This window comes from Stigmatopora nigra, chromosome 15 (assembly GCF_051989575.1).
Source record: "Stigmatopora nigra isolate UIUO_SnigA chromosome 15, RoL_Snig_1.1, whole genome shotgun sequence".
In the NCBI taxonomy this organism is placed as follows: Eukaryota; Metazoa; Chordata; class Actinopteri; order Syngnathiformes; family Syngnathidae; genus Stigmatopora; species Stigmatopora nigra.
Window position 1 is genome coordinate 4898739 of NC_135522.1, and position 17750 is coordinate 4916488.

General features: G+C 46.7%; 5 protein-coding genes across 6 annotated transcripts; 3 read left to right on the top strand and 2 right to left on the bottom strand.

Moving 5' to 3' along the window:
• Window positions 1-81: 81 nt before the first annotated feature.
• On the bottom strand, window positions 82-3939 carry slc25a39 (solute carrier family 25 member 39). 2 transcript variants are annotated; one of them, XM_077734981.1, is made up of 12 exons: window positions 3623-3926; window positions 2390-2495; window positions 2255-2314; window positions 2071-2121; window positions 1792-1901; window positions 1644-1711; window positions 1452-1576; window positions 1211-1384; window positions 1034-1143; window positions 764-845; window positions 604-684; window positions 82-529 (listed from the first exon to the last, which is right to left on the bottom strand). In XM_077734981.1, exons 2-12 carry the CDS (start codon window positions 2484-2486, stop codon window positions 411-413), a joined length of 1077 nt encoding a protein of 358 aa, XP_077591107.1. In that variant the 5' UTR covers window positions 2487-2495; window positions 3623-3926; the 3' UTR covers window positions 82-410. The 2 variants fall into 2 exon arrangements, with proteins under 2 accessions (XP_077591107.1, XP_077591108.1); XM_077734982.1 differs by lacking the exon at window positions 2071-2121 and having other exon boundaries at window positions 3623-3939.
• A 109-nt stretch (window positions 3940-4048) lies between these two features.
• rundc1 (RUN domain containing 1) lies at window positions 4049-7542 on the top strand. Its single transcript, XM_077734979.1, has 5 exons — window positions 4049-4626; window positions 5335-5493; window positions 5568-5766; window positions 5826-5912; window positions 6050-7542. The coding sequence occupies exons 1-5, from the start codon at window positions 4234-4236 to the stop codon at window positions 6910-6912; spliced, it is 1701 nt and encodes a 566-aa protein (XP_077591105.1). The 5' UTR covers window positions 4049-4233; the 3' UTR covers window positions 6913-7542.
• Window positions 7543-7820: 278 nt separating this feature from the next.
• Window positions 7821-9304, top strand: rpl27 (ribosomal protein L27). The gene is made up of 5 exons (XM_077734984.1): window positions 7821-7904; window positions 8356-8438; window positions 8788-8957; window positions 9045-9155; window positions 9218-9304. The coding sequence occupies exons 2-5, from the start codon at window positions 8358-8360 to the stop codon at window positions 9264-9266; spliced, it is 411 nt and encodes a 136-aa protein (XP_077591110.1). The 5' UTR covers window positions 7821-7904; window positions 8356-8357; the 3' UTR covers window positions 9267-9304.
• A 200-nt stretch (window positions 9305-9504) lies between these two features.
• Window positions 9505-13352, bottom strand: bcat2 (branched chain amino-acid transaminase 2, mitochondrial). The gene is made up of 11 exons (XM_077734980.1): window positions 13185-13352; window positions 12110-12181; window positions 11726-11926; window positions 11441-11551; window positions 11250-11369; window positions 11018-11181; window positions 10805-10947; window positions 10612-10697; window positions 10339-10479; window positions 10189-10263; window positions 9505-10099 (listed from the first exon to the last, which is right to left on the bottom strand). Exons 1-11 carry the CDS (start codon window positions 13200-13202, stop codon window positions 10058-10060), a joined length of 1173 nt encoding a protein of 390 aa, XP_077591106.1. The 5' UTR covers window positions 13203-13352; the 3' UTR covers window positions 9505-10057.
• Window positions 13353-14374: 1022 nt separating this feature from the next.
• On the top strand, window positions 14375-17135 carry kcna7 (potassium voltage-gated channel, shaker-related subfamily, member 7). Its single transcript, XM_077734552.1, has 2 exons — window positions 14375-15046; window positions 16136-17135. Exons 1-2 carry the CDS (start codon window positions 14375-14377, stop codon window positions 16973-16975), a joined length of 1512 nt encoding a protein of 503 aa, XP_077590678.1. The 3' UTR covers window positions 16976-17135.
• Window positions 17136-17750: the final 615 nt, after the last annotated feature.

Here is a 17750-nt window from a genome sequence, read left to right on the forward strand (position 1 = left end):
TTTACAATGATATAATATGGCGAGCAGAAATGTTAAGAACATTTCACATTTAAATGGCCCAAAATAAAACAAAACACCACCTACTTTATGTCATTTAATTAAAAATAAAACATTCCATGTTAAGGCAACATAAATCTACTTGATGACATAAAAAGTTCTTGGAATTGTCTTATTTTTCAAGCCGAGAGGATATTTCATGCTTGCTTTGAAATGTACAGAAGTGCATCCATTTTCTTTATGGCTTGGCTTTACGTATGAGAAACACCAAAAATTGAAATATGAGCACTGTTGACTGAATGTCAATGCGTGTTCGGGAGATCATGCAATCTTTTCACCATGGATTATTAACCTGCATTGTACTCAAACTCACGTCACATGATCCTGAAAATGTCAATGATTGCGCCATCCCGTTACGAGGCGACGAGCTGGCGATCTTGGTTGACTTTCTGGAAAAAGGCTTTCCCGAACTCGTAAGTGCTGATCATGACGGCGCAGGCGGGCGCTACTTTGATCACCCGTGGCATAAAACCTGGGGGGGTGGGGTTATTATTTTTGTCACTTCCAAAATAATTTTAAGAATGTGACCAAGATGGCGGCGCATACCTGCAAAAAGCCCTCGGTAGCCCACGTCGCTCCAAATGTCCCTCATGATGTGCCAAGTGGATGCAGTTTTCTTTAATGGAGCTGCAGGGACAGTAACATAAAGAGGGTGAGAATGACTTGACGCCAATTACCGTCATTCTTCAAAATAGCCTAAACACACCTGTGAGTGTGTCCATCTCTCCCAGCTGTATCTGTCTGCGAGTTTTCACCACGTCAAAAGGCAGCGTCAAGATGGCGGCGATCTGAGAAAAACATTTGATTGGAACAGTGGTTTACCAGTATAGTGTACAGTAGTGTTTTTAAATATCTTCATACTTCTGTATTGTTTGGCCCCCAAATTAGAATTTGCATTTTAATTTTCGAAAAAAAAATAAAAAATGTCACATGTCATCCTTGTTATATATTCACAAGCTAGCAAGATTCTACATACTGTTCCTGAGATGGCGCCCGCGGTGAAGCTAATGGCAAAGTTAGCCTGCGGGATTTGAGATCGTTGACACAAGTGGGCTTTCGCCAACTCGTAGTTGAACCAGTAAATGGCTGTGAAACAGAGAAATTAGACATAACCCTCGACGCTAAATGGTGTTGCTGGCGTGGGCATTCTTACCCGAGAAGGGCACGTCTCTGAGCACGGTGGGTCCCCATCCACGCCACAGCGACAGCGGTCCGCCTTGGGCCACGGCGCCGCGGATGCACACGCGCAGCTCGCCGTACGTCAGGTGGCGTGACTGCATTTTGGTCCGGATCAACTCCAGGGGGCTGATGACCGTCACGGCGCCCACTGGAACACACCAACACGTTGAAGACCAGGTATGTTCGGGTTGGGGTGCGCCCGTTTGCTAGCTTACATCTGGCGAGCCCCCCGGCGAGGAGCGGGATGTGGTCGCCGTGGAAACCCATGCGCAGACGCAGCAAGTCCCGCAGCTGGTCGTAGCAGGTGAAGTAGATGATTGTGGCGGGCACGGCCATGACGCTACGTACACAAAAGAGCCCTTGAGACCACGAGAGAACATTTTGGAGGACTGGGCGGGGCTACTGACAGTGTGGGCGGGAGTCCGCTCCACAGAGACTTGAGGCCTTCGTGGCGGGTGATTTTCACAAAAGCATCCTGGGATACATCAAAAACAGATTGTTTTAGTACCCTATTTTTACTAATTAACTCATTGGCCCCCATTGAAGTGAACTCACCAGGGTGCCGCTGAAATGGGTTTGCGGCTTGTACCAGGCGGTGCAGCTGCTTCGATTCTGACACACGTAGATGTGATCCATTAAGCCATTGCAATACAGAAAGCACCTCCCTGAGTAAATAAAGGAAAAAATAGAGCAGGTTACCAAACTTTTGGCATTATGCCTGATTTAAAAAAAAAAACTTACCAGTGTAAATCATTAGTAAAGTCAAGGTAGAAAAACAAAGCTTTTTTGTCACTTACACACACACACAGACCTTAGTTGGGTTTGGGTACTCACATTTTAAGGGGCGGGCGGCACCGGCCCAGGAAGGAGCCTCGCTAGTTATAGCTTTGAAAGGAAAGAAATAGCAGAAGGGCGCCGGGATGTTAGCAGAAAATCAAACACCATCCGTCAGACAGCTTGTTATGGCAAACGCAAATCACAAACAAAGACGACGACAATGTTTTTTTTTCCCTCATACCTCGTTTTAGGGGGCTCTGCTGGGCCTGAAGTCGTATCTTCACCACATCCAAAGGTGTCACTACAATAAAATCACTGGATGAAAAGCACTGTACAAAAAAAGTACATTTGAAAGCTGGGAAATTTTGCCTCTCACCGAAAATGGACGTGAGGAGAGCCCCGGTGCCCGAAGCCAGCATCTGCTGCACTGGGGAGATGGCGGTCGACGCACCCCCGACAGTCCGTTCCGCCATCTTGCCCACCTATCACCAGAAAAATGGTCAAAAAAACAAAAAGTCATTGATCTACTTCATTCAGTTATAACCACAAAAATGATTTACTAATAATGTATTAAAGGTATGTGTATATTTTGTTGAACCCTTTTCTTATCTTTTACCTTGATGTAAACAAAGAAGAGGAGGAAAACAAATATTGGCCAATACTTAACAGCAAAGTAGTCGTGACTGTTGTCACGTTTGTCACACACTGGGTTTTGCTCACAAATAGTGTAATAAATTGTGTTTTAACATTATTCTTTCCATTAGAGGTCTAAGAAATGTGGTTTGTGCAACCTTTCCCATGAAGGTCATTGTTCTGTCTATTATTTAAAAAATATGAGAATGAGCCAGCTGAAATATGTCTTTTATTCTTTTAATAGTGTTTGGTGTGTTACATCATTTTATCTTGGGGAAAATGAATTATTTATGCTTTCAGAAAACATTAAAGAAAAAAAAGTTTGAGGTTACAACACAGTTATTAGTAGGAAAAAAACTTAGCAAGGCAGAGTTTGTCACTATGGTTTTTGTGATAGCTTATCAATTGGTTACAGAAGATAAATAACGCCAAAGAAGCACGGCGCTAAAACCAACGCCTCAAATGTTCAAGTTTACTCTTTGGCTGCCATTAACGTGAATAGACGTCCAGTCCATTTGAAGTGGAAAGTGCTGTCAGTGATTGATTGACAAGTCGCTAGCGTGAATAAAAAATACTTCAACGTCAGAATGTATCTTTACCTTCAAAATTAGGCAAAAGAGCCCATGTCTGTTATTCAACTCACTGAACAGTGACGCCATTTACATAAAATGAACGGGAAAGAAAATTTAATAGCGGTTAAAAAAATTGCAAAAGTATATACGTATTTAAAAAAAAAAACAATCAGTACACCATGTCCTTCTCCTCGTGCTAGCTGTCACACGACCAGGTCATTGTCACATAACACAAGGACATGTGTGACAAATCACATGTGTAGCACGATAGGAAACATATGATATCACATTACGATGAAAAACCGCATTGGACAAGATTTTATATACATTCGAGTTAGCATCGAGCACAACGGGTTAGCCAGTTAGCAATTTAGCACACGCGCTGTTGTATTTTTTCTACTCACCTTTAATTCAACTGGAGCCTTCTAACGCCTTTCCACCAAATATATTCACCCATACTATAAAGGCCCTTTTTCGAGCAGTCTGCTACCGTCAACTGCTCTCCATTAGATTTGACCATCGATGTTTGACCCATTAAAATGTTTCTTTTTGGTGCAAGGAGCCCTTATCAAAGCAGTGCAGATAAAACTTAATAGATCTATAAAATATCCTCAGACTGTCGTCGCGTTATCCGAGCTTTCAGAAGTATTACAGATCAGTGATAACATTTTCACTTCCGCCACATTCCCTTTTCGCTGTCGCCGTCTAGCGGATGGAAGGTGCATTGCAAAGCAATAAACCACCGACGCAAAATGGCCACCAAGTTACAACACTCGTTCCCCTTGGCTCGGACCACGAATGAGGCACCAAGTTGATGATTGGCTACCGTCGAAGTATGTCACAGCTCACTTCTGAATATCCTGCGATTGGCTGACGCGTCTCGTTCTGACGTATTTTCATGTTTGCATCAAGATGGCGATGCACCTGTTTCCATAGCAGTAACCAGCTCCGTTCTCTCGCGACGTATCTAATCGAAACGGCTTAAAGCGAGTCAAAGTTACGACCCTGCCCAACGATGTCAACGGAGGAACTGTCAGCCTCCGACAGCGAAGCCGCGATGGCCGGCACGGGCGTTCGTTGGGCGCCGGTGGGCGCCGTATCCAACCCGGAGGAGGAGCGCGCCGTCGGCGGCCAACCCAGGCAGGGAGACTCGCTCGTCGGAGCGGAGCCGGACGAGGAAATGGCCGGGCGCCTGAGGAAGCTGGAGGACGAGCAGGAATTGCTCAACTCATCGCTCCTCGCCCTCACGTCCCATTTCGCTCAAGTGCAGTTCCGACTCAAGCAGATCGTCCACGCGCAAAGCGACGAGAAGGAGAAGATGCTGACCGAGCTGGAGGAGTTCGCCTTCCGGGGATGCCCCCATGTGGTGGGGTGCGGACCCAGGGATGCTGGCCACCTCCATAGCACGGTGAGATTACAAAAATGTTCGCATTCCCGGCCAGTGACGAAGATAAACATTGATCTTTTCCATTGGACGTTTATCTCCGTCAATGGCAGACGATGACTTAATCTTGATGATTGAGGGTGTTTTGTCACACAGATTAAATCAATGTCCAATCTGAAACGGATTAAAGACATAATTTTCCCTCATGCATTGGATCATTAATGCTGGTGGAAAATGTTTCTGTCGTATATATATTCTGAGTATATGATAAAAAAAAGGAAAATAATGCCTCAGGCCGATGGTTATCTTATTTGATCAAGGCCGTTGTGTACTCGGCCAATATTTACTTCCTGGTTTTGACGTTTTTCTCATTCTCCCCCTCGCTCGCACATGCTTCACTCGAAGGAGGACTTGGTGAGTCGTTTGTCCACATTTTATTCTGGAGATTTCCAGTCATTTGTTGTTGCGGATGTTTTTTTCCAATCCAAAAATAGATTCACAGAACATTGAAAAAGCTTTGTTTCCCTTCCAGGTAATAATACAGACATTAATTACACTTGCATCGTCTCCTGCTTTAAATATTCTGAAATGGTGTTTTGAACCACAGATTTCAATTTAGGGGGAAGCCCAGAGCTTTTAATATTGATGAAACATGATTGGATGTCATCTATCCTCAATGGCGATGAAAGAGTTAAAAAAAATTGACCTTTTTTTGGGCTGTTGGCATTCCAGAGCGAACGGGAGAAGCGAGAACGTCTGGAAGCTCAGCGGGAGAAGCAAAAAGATTTGATCATCCAGCTCAAGACGCAGCTGGACGATCTGGAGCATTTCGCCTATCAGGAAGGAAGCTACGATTCGCTGCCGCAGTCGGTCGTCATGGAGCGCCAAAAAGTACGTCCCCCGAAACCGCTATCCGGTTGGGAATTCCCAGTTTGGCCAGCTCTTAAAGCCGGCGTGCCCGACAGGTCATCATCGACGAGCTGATCAAGAAGCTGGACGTCAACCTGAACGAGGACATCGGCGACCTGTCGCCCGAGGAGCTGCGGCGGCGCGTGGACGCGGCCATCGCTCAAATCGTCAACCCGGCGAGGGTCAAGGAGCAGCTGGTGGAGCAGCTCAAGACGCAGATTCGAGACCTGGAGATGTTCATTAACTTCATCCAGGGTAGGCCCGGCTTAATTACTCGCATGTCAGAATATTAAACGTGGCCTTTTCTCTGGCAGATGAGGTGGGCAACCCTCTCTTGTCTGACGGCGGGCGCTGCCAGCAACCTCTCCCGTCGTCCTCTGAGGGAGGAGGGAAACGGAGAGGTGACAACTTTTACTATGGCTATAATGGCACTTATGGTCCTTCCTTGACTAGAAATTGGCATTTGCATGGAAATTACTGGCCTCAGGGACAGTGATCGCCACCACTTTTGCAACTGTAACAATCTTTGTCTCCTCAGTGGACCCGGCCCAGGCACAGAAGATGCGCGAGACGGGCCTGCAACTCATCCAGAGGGCGCTGACGGTACTGCAGATGTTTGCCGCCAGCCAGTTTGGCTGCTCGCCGGGCCAGACGCCGCCGTCCTGGTCCCAGGGCTCTGAGGGGCGCGACTACGCTCCCCTCCTGCGCCGCCTAGAGGCCTCCGTGGACAAGGTCCGCGTGCTGGGCTCGCGTCGCCAGCCGGGCCCCGACCACGTGGTGCACTACGGCGGGCACTCGGCGGCGGGGCCGCGTGACGAGCTGACCACGTGTGTCCGCAAGGAGCTGGCTCCGGCCCTCAAGGACCTGTTGGCTCACGGCCTGGTGTCGCCGTCCCAGACGGTGAGTCTGGTCCTGGCGCCCATCTCCTGCCTGCTGCCCCGGCGGAGCGCCGGCCCTCCGGCGGCACACCCCTGGGAGCTCTTCGTCAAGTACTACCAGGGGAAAAACGGCAAGGCCTTCGCCGAGTCGCCGGCCCGACAGCTGTCGCAGTCCTTCGACCTGCCAGTGGCGGGCGCCCCGGTCGGCGTCACCCCCAAACAGTCGCTCCTGTGGGCCGTCCACACTGTCCTGAAGGAGCACGGGCGTTACAAGCGGGGCCCCGACACGGAGTTCAAGGCGCTGGTGTGCATGGCGCTCAATGAGCAGCGGCTGGTGTCCTGGATCAACTTGCTGTGCAAGACGGGCTCGCTAGTGCACCCCCACTACCTGTCCTGGAGCTACATGGCGCAGACGGGTTTCGAGGGTGCCCTGCGTACCCTGGGCCGCCTCAGCCACCTCAAGTTTGACCTACCCGTCGACTTGGCTGTGCGACAGCTCAAGAACATCAAGGACGCCTTTTGACAGCGCCCGTATTTCAGACCGTTGACATCAAAGATCACAGGGGTGGACCATAATTACTTTCAAGGGTTACGGGGGGTCCTGGAGCCTATCCCGGTTGGGGAACACACCCAGAATTGTTGGCCAGCCAATAGCATTTATTTAGTTTTTCCTCAAAAAGCTCTATTTATTTTTACATAATTGACCTCCTCTAAATAAAAGGTTCCTCTAAGCCTTGTCAAAACAATCCATTATGGTCTTTTGTGTCCAAAAGTTAGTCCACCCCTGTGATAACTTCTTCGACATTCCAAGAAAGAGCAGAAATGCTATACTTGTAGTATACTATGCGACCTGGTTGTGGCAAGTGTCTTCTCTCTGAATGTAATCGCCTTAGTTGCTATGAAAGTGCTACCTATTCGCCCGCATCGTGTTTTAAAGTGCTAACAATAATACCAGCGACATTTTAGACTTCTACTATTTTTTCGCTCTGTCATTTATGTACAAAAGAACTTATTTATTGGAGCATGGAATTGGTATTTGTTCCTTTTGTCTATATCCTGAATGCAAATATTTATTTTAAAAGATATTAATGAAGTCTCCCAAACCTTTTCTTGCAGAGAAGCATTTGGCAGAATAAAATGCGATGATTATCCAGCTTCTTTCTTCCATTTCTTCCCAATTTCAGTCTCTAAAATGACAATAAATGAGGTAAAGGGTTCATTAGATTTGAAATATTTAAGCATACAAAATTGAAAATATTCCCTTATTCAACAATGACATTTTTTGTCATATATAAATAATTCAACAAATAAAACGTAAACAAATTAACGCAGTGGAAAGAAAAAATATTGCCTAAAGTGATATTTTTTTAAAGCATTTATTCATATCGGAACGTTTTAATTGCTGCACCGGAGCGAAATTCTTATAGGAAGTGACGCCCTCATCTGGTGGGTCAAAGTTCTCAAATACCTCCTCCACTTCCTTTCCTACCAGCGGAGGCCGTAGAAACAGTACCAGTGAGTAAACATAACTCGCTATAATCAGCAAACATCGCGTCAAATATACTTTTTCGAGGTGTTTTATTGTCATCGACATAAAATAAACACCGTATTCCATTTATCCTTATTGTAATGTTGGAGAAAACACGTCTGATGACTTGATTAAATGAGCAATAATAGCAACGTTACTCCTCCGTGGTAATGATTCCAACATGGCAGCCTTGTTGTATTTGAAGCCACTATTGCTAAATGACGTCCTTTTTTTAACCATGACATGTTTTTCTGGTGTAAACCAATCAGAGAACTTTTGTTTCTAGTTGCGTTTTTTCCATCAATGATTGTTTAAATCTCACGAGAATTATACATATGTGTTAGCCACACGGAGGCTAAAGCTAACCAAGAATGGATATCGTTCATTTAACAAGATGTGGCTGAATGTTTACTCACTGCTTCTCATGTGGTTGTGCAGAAATGGGCAAATTTATGAAGCCTGGGAAGGTGGTGATGGTCCTCGCTGGACGTTATGCCGGCCGCAAAGCTGTCATCGTTAAGGTGAGCTTCCACAAAGTCAAGAAATGTCCCATGATCCACTTGCTGTTTATCCTCATTAAGAGCACCTGGTAAACACAAAGATGGCGAACCTGCTTTGTTAGAAGACAATGTCAACCTTGGTCATTTAAACTTAAATGACTTGTCAATGCTCACGTCTCAGCGCCATTGGCGATGCTAGACATCCAATCATTTTGAGTGCGATGGTTGGATGTACATTCCCAGCCTCCTGGTCAAGAATTGAACAAAATGACAGTGATAGACATGGCAGACATAAATGTTAAAACCATTGTTTTGGCAATTTCGACTTCATAATAGTTGACCCAAATATGTATTTATGGCTTTGTTTCAGAATGTCGACGACGGCACGGCCGACAGACCTTACAGCCACGCGCTGGTTGCCGGCATCGACCGCTACCCCCGCAAGGTGACGGCCACCATGGGCAAGAAGAAGCTCGCCAAGAGATCCAAGATCAAGGCCTTCGTCAAGGTCTACAACTACAACCACCTCATGCCCACCAGGTTTGGGATTTGGCTCCATTTGTGGAGGTTTGGCTCGGTTCCCCCTCAGGCAATGTTTTCATGGGCTTTTTTTTTGTGGTTGCGCAGATACTCTGTGGACATTCCTCTTGACAAAACCGTGGTCAACAAGGACATCTTCAGGGATCCCGCTCTCAAGTCCAAAGCCAGACGGGAAGCCAAGCTGAAGTTTGAAGAGAGGTGAGCACCCTATTCTGAAGTCTGCCATCCTGCAATTTTACTAAATTGAACTTTGTCGGCAGGTACAAGACGGGCAAGAACAAGTGGTTTTTCCAGAAGCTGCGATTCTAAATTCAACAGATTTCACTAATAAAAAAACTTTAAAAAGATTACAAAGTGTGTTTTGTCATGGGCGGGTTACTACAATTGCTTAATTTCTCGTTCTGAAAGACTACATTACTTAAAGTATCAATTTTTCACAGCTCTAGTGTAACCAAATGACCCATATGGAATCATAAGGGCTGTTTTTCCTTCATATCAATTGATAGTACTTTTAAGGATGATGTCCAATGATAGCAAAACAAGGTGATTCTGCAGAAGGGTCAGAAACGGGCTTTAATGTAAAAATAACTAAGTAAACGTAAACAACATACAAAGAAGGAAATGACATTACTTGGATATGATTGAGTGGAAGACACGCTGACCAGGACCAATGGTCAGCAGGCACTTGATACGGAAGACATCATCAACTCATTACATACAATAAATCCTTTAAAAACACCTAAAAAAGAAAAAAACGGGGACACACAAACTGGGTTGGGCCAGTGGGTCGCTCGCTCGTTTATCCCACCTGGCCGGGAGTGCAAAGTGGCCCCTCGCAGTAACCCTTTCAAAAAGAAGCACCGCACCACAGCTAATCACAGAACTATGAGTAACTTTGTGCTATAGAACGCATTTTTACAAATCTATGTAGTATAAAGTAGCCGTATTATTCCTTGAACCCAGTTCTTATTGCCACAAAACCGCGGGCGGGAGTGCTTTAGTGGTTTTACGTACACAGGGAAAAAGGCAGGAGTTACCAGTGGTCCAAAGTGAAATTACGGGATGTAACTGTTGATTCTACGGTCTTGTGCAAAAAACTTTTAAGCCACCACGGGCGCCCATTCGCTGGCTTTGCGTCCGTACTGTAAAAAAAAATAAATAAATAAAGATTTAGCTGAAAAATACACAATTTCTGTCGCATTTCTTGCTTTCATTTGTACTCGCCACTCACCTGGATATCAGTCAGCTCTTTGTAAAACCTCTTGGCCAGGTCAGGTCCGTTCTGCATAGTCGGGATTTCGTGCGTCTGATGAGGAAAAGTGCATTGTCTTGTCATACCGCAAAGGGAGCCCGACCAAGAAGTGCCCCCCGCCCCCCCTACCTGGCCCTTGTAGAGGAGGCTGCCCACGGGACAAACCACACAAGCCGTCCCGGCGCCGAACACCTCCAGAACTCGCCCGGCGTCCAGCGCGCTCAGCAGCTCTTTCATGCTCATTGTGCGTTCAGTCACTTTGAACTCATTCTGTATAAATGTCACAAAAAACAACAACCTTACTTTGTTTTGTTATCATTATATTATTACAGTAATACCTCATTTACCACAGTCAATATATTCCAAATAACTAGTGTTTTTATGGCACTATTGGGCACTGACCCAGTTTCTGGCCAAGTCCAACAGGGACTGCCTGGTGACTCCCGGGAGGATGATCCCGTCCAGCGGAGGCGTCAACAACTCCTTCTCTGCACCCAGAAACACATTTCTAGTCGGGGGCTTGCGAATGATGGCGAACGCGGTTACCGCGTTCGCCATTATTCGCACGTCCACGACCACGAACAAAATCCTCTACCTCCATTCTCATCCGTCCAGTAGATGAAAAGATTCATAGTCCCCACCTCCGTAATCTCCTCCTGGTCTCCATACAACCACAGAACCTGCTGACACCCACGTTGAAGCGCCTCATTCTGAACGGCGATGGTCGGTCCGTAGTTCCTGCACCAGAACCCACGTCAAAAAACCCCCGAGCCGACCGTCCGGCCCTCCCTCTTTTGGCGTCACGCACCCTCCCATCTTATAGGCGCCGACTCCTCCCTTCCAGGCACGCACGAAGGACGGATCGGCCAGCAGCGAGACGGGGTTGAAAGAACCCGTGGCGAAGTATGGTCCCACGGGGCCCACGATGACAAACAGCAGGGCTCGACTGGGTCGGGTCACGCCCAGCGACGGCTGAGGACGGATGGAGGTATTCGGGTGAGCGAGCGGTGGTCCGAACCTCCCGTAGGCGGAAAACTCACCTCGGTCCCGATGAAGGTGGGCCGTATGTAGAGGCTGGCGTCAAGCGAGTACGGCACCCACTCTCGGTCCAATGCCACCAGCTTCTTGATGCACTCCAGCAGCTCGGCTTTGTCGAACGACTGTCCAAGCGACGGATGTGAAAATGTGGGAGGTTCGGCACGAAAGGCCAAGGTGGGGCGTGGCAACTCACGGGAAGGCAGCTGCGCTCGGCGCTGCGGTGCATGCGCTGCATGTTGAGATTAGGCCGGAAAAGGCGCACGTGGTCGTCGACGCCGCGGAATGCCTTCATGCCTTCAAACAGCTGTTGATAGGTCGGGGTGGAAATCATAGAAAAATGACAAACATTATATTACAGATGTTTGTGTTTTGTTATGCTGTTTTTTTAAGGCTTTTTTTTTAAATGGTATTTTATTCATGAAAGTATGTATATTTGGAACCTGAAAGGGTTTTTAAAATGTAAAAACGCCTTCCTGACCTCAATGGAGTAATGCAAAGCCGAGCAGGCCGGATGGAGTGAGAGGTTCTGGAAGGGTTTGATTCGTGGCGCCTCCCAGCCGCCGTCAGCCGTCCACTCCACCGTCAGCATGTGGTCCGAGAACTGCTTCCCGAACACCAGCGAGGACGGGTCCGGCTTGGGCGCCAATTTGGGGTTGCGCTCCACGCTCAAATCGGCGGCCTGCGGCGACACATGCAATTCAGTATTTATTTACCACCAACGCGAAGCCACACTCAAAACATATACCAAAACATTAAAGGCAGTGGAATAATTGTCAATAATTATGCATTTCAATTAGAAGCAAGAGAGGAGGGCAACAAATGGCAAACTTTCCCATTTTAACCCTTTCAGGTTTCAACTCACCTTGAAGGAACTGGCGAGGCGGCGCGGCACCAAGCCGGTGGGAAGTGTCCGAATCCATCTCGTGAGGACCACCTAAGGCGACAGAAAAAGTCAACAATGGTGAGTGGCGGGGGTGTGGCGCTCTCGGCCAATCAACTCCTTGCAAGCTATAAATAGAAACCTCACAAACTTTGAAGCATGTGACAAAATAAATAAACAAATCCTGCGTGCTAAATGAGTGACTGGTCACATGATAAATCTTTTTAGTTTACAAAAAATATTTAAAAATTTAATCTTTTTATGTGCAATAGAATAGGCTTATACTAACATTCATTTTTTCTGTACTGCTGAATCTCCACGAGGGTTATCGGAGTAGAACATGAAAGTTCCCCACAGCATGACTGTGGCCTGGGATTGAACCCTTGATATCAGACCGTTGAGGCAGAAGTGCTAACCACTTTTCCACTGTGTCGCCTATACGAGATGTTCATTCAAATTGTACTGCCATTTAATATTAGGTTGTATTGTCATAGCCTTAAATTGGACTCATTTATGGAAATTGATCTACCAAACTCGCGCAATTCAAATAATGTATAACAGGGGCAACAACAGGAAACATTAACTAATAAAATGCACATTACTGTTTTTGCACTTATGATGCAACTTGCGATCCGATTGCAGTCATGAGTGCGGTGACGTCACTGGATTTGAGAAAATAAGAGTCACGTGTTTAATACATGAAAACATTGGCGAAAGTGCCACGAGTAAATGCAGGCTAGCCAAACATTTTGCCCTGAAGCCGTTCAATCTAGATTAAAATTTATTTGAGTAAATGATAGGATATTAAAAATAATCACATTGGGGCTATTACGTGTGAGTTTGGATAAACTGGTCAGTTTTACTTAACCAATTCGAAGGAACCGGAAAATTTCCGTGCGATGTCCTTGTTTTTTTTAAGATGGTCTTTTTAAATGAGTTTTATCGCCATCTACCTTCGCTATCTTTTTTTGCTCGTTATCGGTGCATTTGAAAGTGAGCCATTGACAAGACAAGATAAACAAATACTAATGACGACATTGTTCGCCTTTGGACTCACCGTTCGAAAAGCTGCCATCGCCGCTTCGCCGTGTGCTTACTGATTATTAACTCGTGCGGAAACAAATGTGCAAAAGTTCCGCCTATTAAGACACACCCTTGCGCGAGTGCTAAGTGATAAATAAATCCGAAATAAATACAAACTTTAAATAAATATTTAATATTTAAAAACAAAAGGTTTCACTTAGGCATAGAAAACGTAGAGTTTGAAATGAAACTGAAAGTAGATCAATCATTAATTTTTGTGGTACGAAGGAGTGACTCGAGCGTCGCTTCTGATTGGCTTTGAGGAATTTGACGGCTTACATCTGATTGGCTGATAGAGGGGTGGGTGGTTGGCTATCGAGCAAACTACCAAAGGAAAGTTTTTAGTCGGGAAACTATAAAAACACAGATGTATAAAATCGTTTTTTTGTTCAGATGACTGTAACACAATGCAAAAATAAAGAAAACCCAAAGTATGGTACAGCTCAATTCTCAAACACATGCTTCTATGTTATTTTTTGGTATGATTTTAACATGTTTACAGTAAGTTTTATGTGATATTGTAATTTTGCTCTTGTTTACTATTGGGCAAAAAAAGATAAAAATACAAATATTTAAAATAAACACTGTGTTTAAGATCATTTTTTTGTGATGAGGACGGGGGGCGCGGTGTCCCCAGGGGTAGAGCGGGCAAAGGGCCAACAGTGGCGTCAACCTTTGGACAAGTTGAAAGATTCAATTTCAGCCTTATAGCATTTCCCGTCAATGCCAAGATTGTTGGAGGAGAGAAAGTGAGCAATGGAATTAGAAGGGGAGTGGGGGGCGTCTCCATCAAGTGACCCACAAACACATTGCACGATCGCCTGGTTAACACCTGGTACCTCGGAGCCCTCGCCTTACTGACCCCACCACTTCAAGAGGGAACAGAGTGGACTACACCAGCGAGCCAGCATCGTTGAGGGGATGGTGGAACCCCCAGAGAGGGACGGGGGAGCAGTGAGTGCACCCTGAGGGGTCGGGGGGTCATGGCGATGACACTCGGTGGAATCCAAAGGGCTCTCCAATGAGGGCCTCTGTGAAATATAGTTTAGGGGTCTGAAGGGTCAACATATCAGCTAAAGAGGATTATGGCAAGAGCATTGCTTGAGGGGAAAAAGTGAATTTTGATTCTTTCAAAGTGGTCTCGCTGTGCTTCCGGGTTGAGAAATGGCCAGTCCGGACCAGGGCGACAAGGACAAGTGTCCACCCGAGGATGAGGACGAGCAGGCCAAAGATCAACATGACCAGCAGGAGAAGGCCTTGGCGCCAATCTCGGGCGGGGACACCGAGTCAGACCAGCCAGACAAGAGCAGACCGCCGTGGAGAGGCGGCCGCGCCTTGACCGAGCGTTTGGCCATCAACGTGTCGGGCATGCGTTACGAGACCCAGCTGCGCACGGTGGCCCAGTTCCCCAAATCCCTCCTGGGGAACCCTCGGAAACGTCTGCGCTACTTTGATCCCACGCGCAACGAGATGTTCCTGGATCGGAGTCGGGTGTGCTTCGAGGCTATCCTCTACTTCTACCAGTCGGGCGGCAGGCTGCGGCGCCCCGCCAACGTGCCTCTGGACGTCTTCATGGAGGAGTTGCGCTTCTACCAGCTGGGGGAGGACGTCCTGGAGCGTTTTAAGGAAGACGAGGGATTTCCTAAGGAGGAGGAAGAGCGGCCCATGCCCGGCGGGGAGCTGCGACGTCGTCTCTGGATGCTTTTCGAGTATCCAGAGTCGTCTGGCGCTGCCCGCATCGTCGCGATTGTCAGCGTGCTGGTCATCATCATCTCCATACTCATTTTCTGTCTGGAGACGCTTCCTGAGTTCAGGAACGAGAAGGAGCAGAGAGAGGTGCGTCTTCCTTAGTTGGTTTCATCTTTGCGGGAACGTGAGCGGGACATATATTGGGTGTTAATGGAAAGAATGGGTGACGGGGTGCAAATAGGCTGCTAATGAGGTATAGAGGAGGCATTGGGTGCTGATGGGTGTCCCCTTTCAGAGCAAAAACTGTAGAGCAGAGACATTTCTGAGGGCTTAGGGATCGGGAAAGAAGACACTTGGTCCATATCCGGGTGACCTTCATTACTGAAAGATAGAATGAAATGGGAAATAAGGAAAATGTAGCAGATGATTTTTTGAAGACTGATCGGGCGGTAGGGGGAGGATAGGGGAACACATTTAGATGCAGACGATATTCCAGGAGATGCACAGAGGCAGGGAAAGCAGATAAGGCACTCTCGAGTTACGACCTCTGAGATGTGAAGCCCGAGGCCTAAATATAGTCAATGGATAAGCCATCCAGACGTGATTATGTGTATTAATAAACAGCACAGAGACATGACAATCTGTGAGGACAGTCACCTAAGAGAATCAAGATTGGCTCTGATTTGAGATTGGATGATGTTGTGTTTTGGGTTAGTCGCAAAGGTCTGATTTGGATATGGAAGTGGAGTTCCAGGTTATGGATTGCTTTAGAGAATGGCTTCAGTCTTTTGAATTGAATTGAATGGAGTGCAGGGATCTGGAATGTAGACAATCCGTCAAGAGTGACAAAGCAAACAACGAACAAAAAAAACTCTCAGGGTAACCAAAACTAGCATTTTAGTGCCAAGTTCTGCACAGTCACACTCTTCCCAGAAAACCACCTAGTGTTGGTTTGAAACCCAAGTCTGTCCGTCTTTTTAAATTTAGACCTGGAAATTAAAGTCTGGGGGGGGGGGGGGTGGATTGGGTTTGTTGACCACCGACCAAATGAAAGCGGAGACGTGCTAAATGTTAGCATCAAAGTCAACTTCGGATAGCGTGCCGTGGAAGCCCTTCCATCCTTGTTTTGATTCACTTCAGCTTGTTGCCATGGCGATACTTGGCAAAAAAAAAAAAAGTCATTACAGGCCAATGTGTTAAACTAGCAAAGACTTAGCTGGAGTCTTTGTCTTTCAGAGGTTGAACAGCGCTCTCCACTCGTTGGCCAGCAACCAGACCACCTCGACGGTCTTCGCCCCCTTCCAGGATCCCTTCTTCATCGTGGAGACCATCTGCATCTTGTGGTTCTCCTTTGAACTCATCATCCGCTTCAGCTGCTCCCCCAGCAAGATGCATTTCTTCAAAGACGTCATGAACACCATCGACTTCTTCGCCATCATTCCCTACTTTGTGACGCTGGGCACGGAGCTGGCCAAGGACAAAGGGGCTCAACCCTCCGTCTCGCTGGCCCTCATCCGGGTCATCCGACTGGTGAGGGTCTTCAGGATCTTCAAGTTATCCCGACACTCCAAAGGTCTACAGATCCTGGGCCAGACCCTGAAGGCCAGCCTACGAGAACTGGCCTTGCTCATATTCTTCCTTTTCATCGGCGTCATCATCTTCTCCAGCGCCGTGTACTTCGCCGAGGTGGACCGCCCCGAGACGGCTTTCACCAGTATCCCGGAGGCCTTCTGGTGGGCCGTGGTGTCCATGACCACCGTGGGCTACGGGGACATGTACCCCGAGACGGTGGGCGGCAAGTTGGTGGGATCTATGTGCGCCATTGCCGGCGTGCTTACCATTTCGCTTCCCGTGCCCGTCATTGTGTCCAACTTCAGTTATTTTTACCACCGGGAGATGGAGAGGGACGACACCACCCAGTACAAACACGTGTCCACGTCCCTCTGGCTAGATGACGAAGATGAAGAGGAAGAGGTGGACGAGGACGGCGAGGACGCGGGGAAAAAGGTCCAAGCGGATGGGGATGTTGGCAGGCTCCATTTTCTCCCTGGAGAACTTCTGGTCACTCAGGTGTGAAGGAACCACGAGACGTAGGAAATCAACTCTGTGAAGGTAAATGGACAAGTTTGAAAGGTTCCCAGCATTAATTACTCTGTCCCCATTGAAGAAATGGCAAGTACTGTTAAAAGATGTTTTTGGACGACCCGCATGAGTACGAGGTCAACAGAAAATAATAGTACAAATAAATGCAGACCCTGGATGAAGCTTTGAGGAGGAGGAGGAGGTCAAAGGTCAACAAATAGTGCATATGAAAACAGTCTTTGGCTTGCTATTAAAAGTAAGGGGGCGTGGTTTGACAAAATCTTTGATTAGATTGATTGAATTTGAAACTGTGTCAATAAATGTCTTTGCACAAGTGTGATTGTGGCACGGCCAGAATGTGTCTCCTAGTCCATTAAAATCACTACATAGTACTGTTGTGTTGCCATTCCACGCCGCTAGAAGTCAGTGTTGAGCGGGATGATAGAACTGCTGCTTTTCATTTGCAATGTGACCAGGATTAACATGCACATCTTCTTGAAATAATCACAAGGCTAATAGATACCACATGGTTGTTTGATTTTCTTAGTTTTGCCATGTAAAGTCAAAATTTAAGTTATTTTCGGGTGTCAATAATCTCCCTGGCAATGAACGAGTTAAGGAAACTATTGATTTGTTTTTCAAATGATGCTAGCAAAAAGCTAGCTGTCCAGAATCACACAGTGAGTTTAATTAGCAGTAGGACAATGGGATGTCCTGAGATTAATATTTTATATTCACAAACACATATATTTGATTTATAGTTCATATG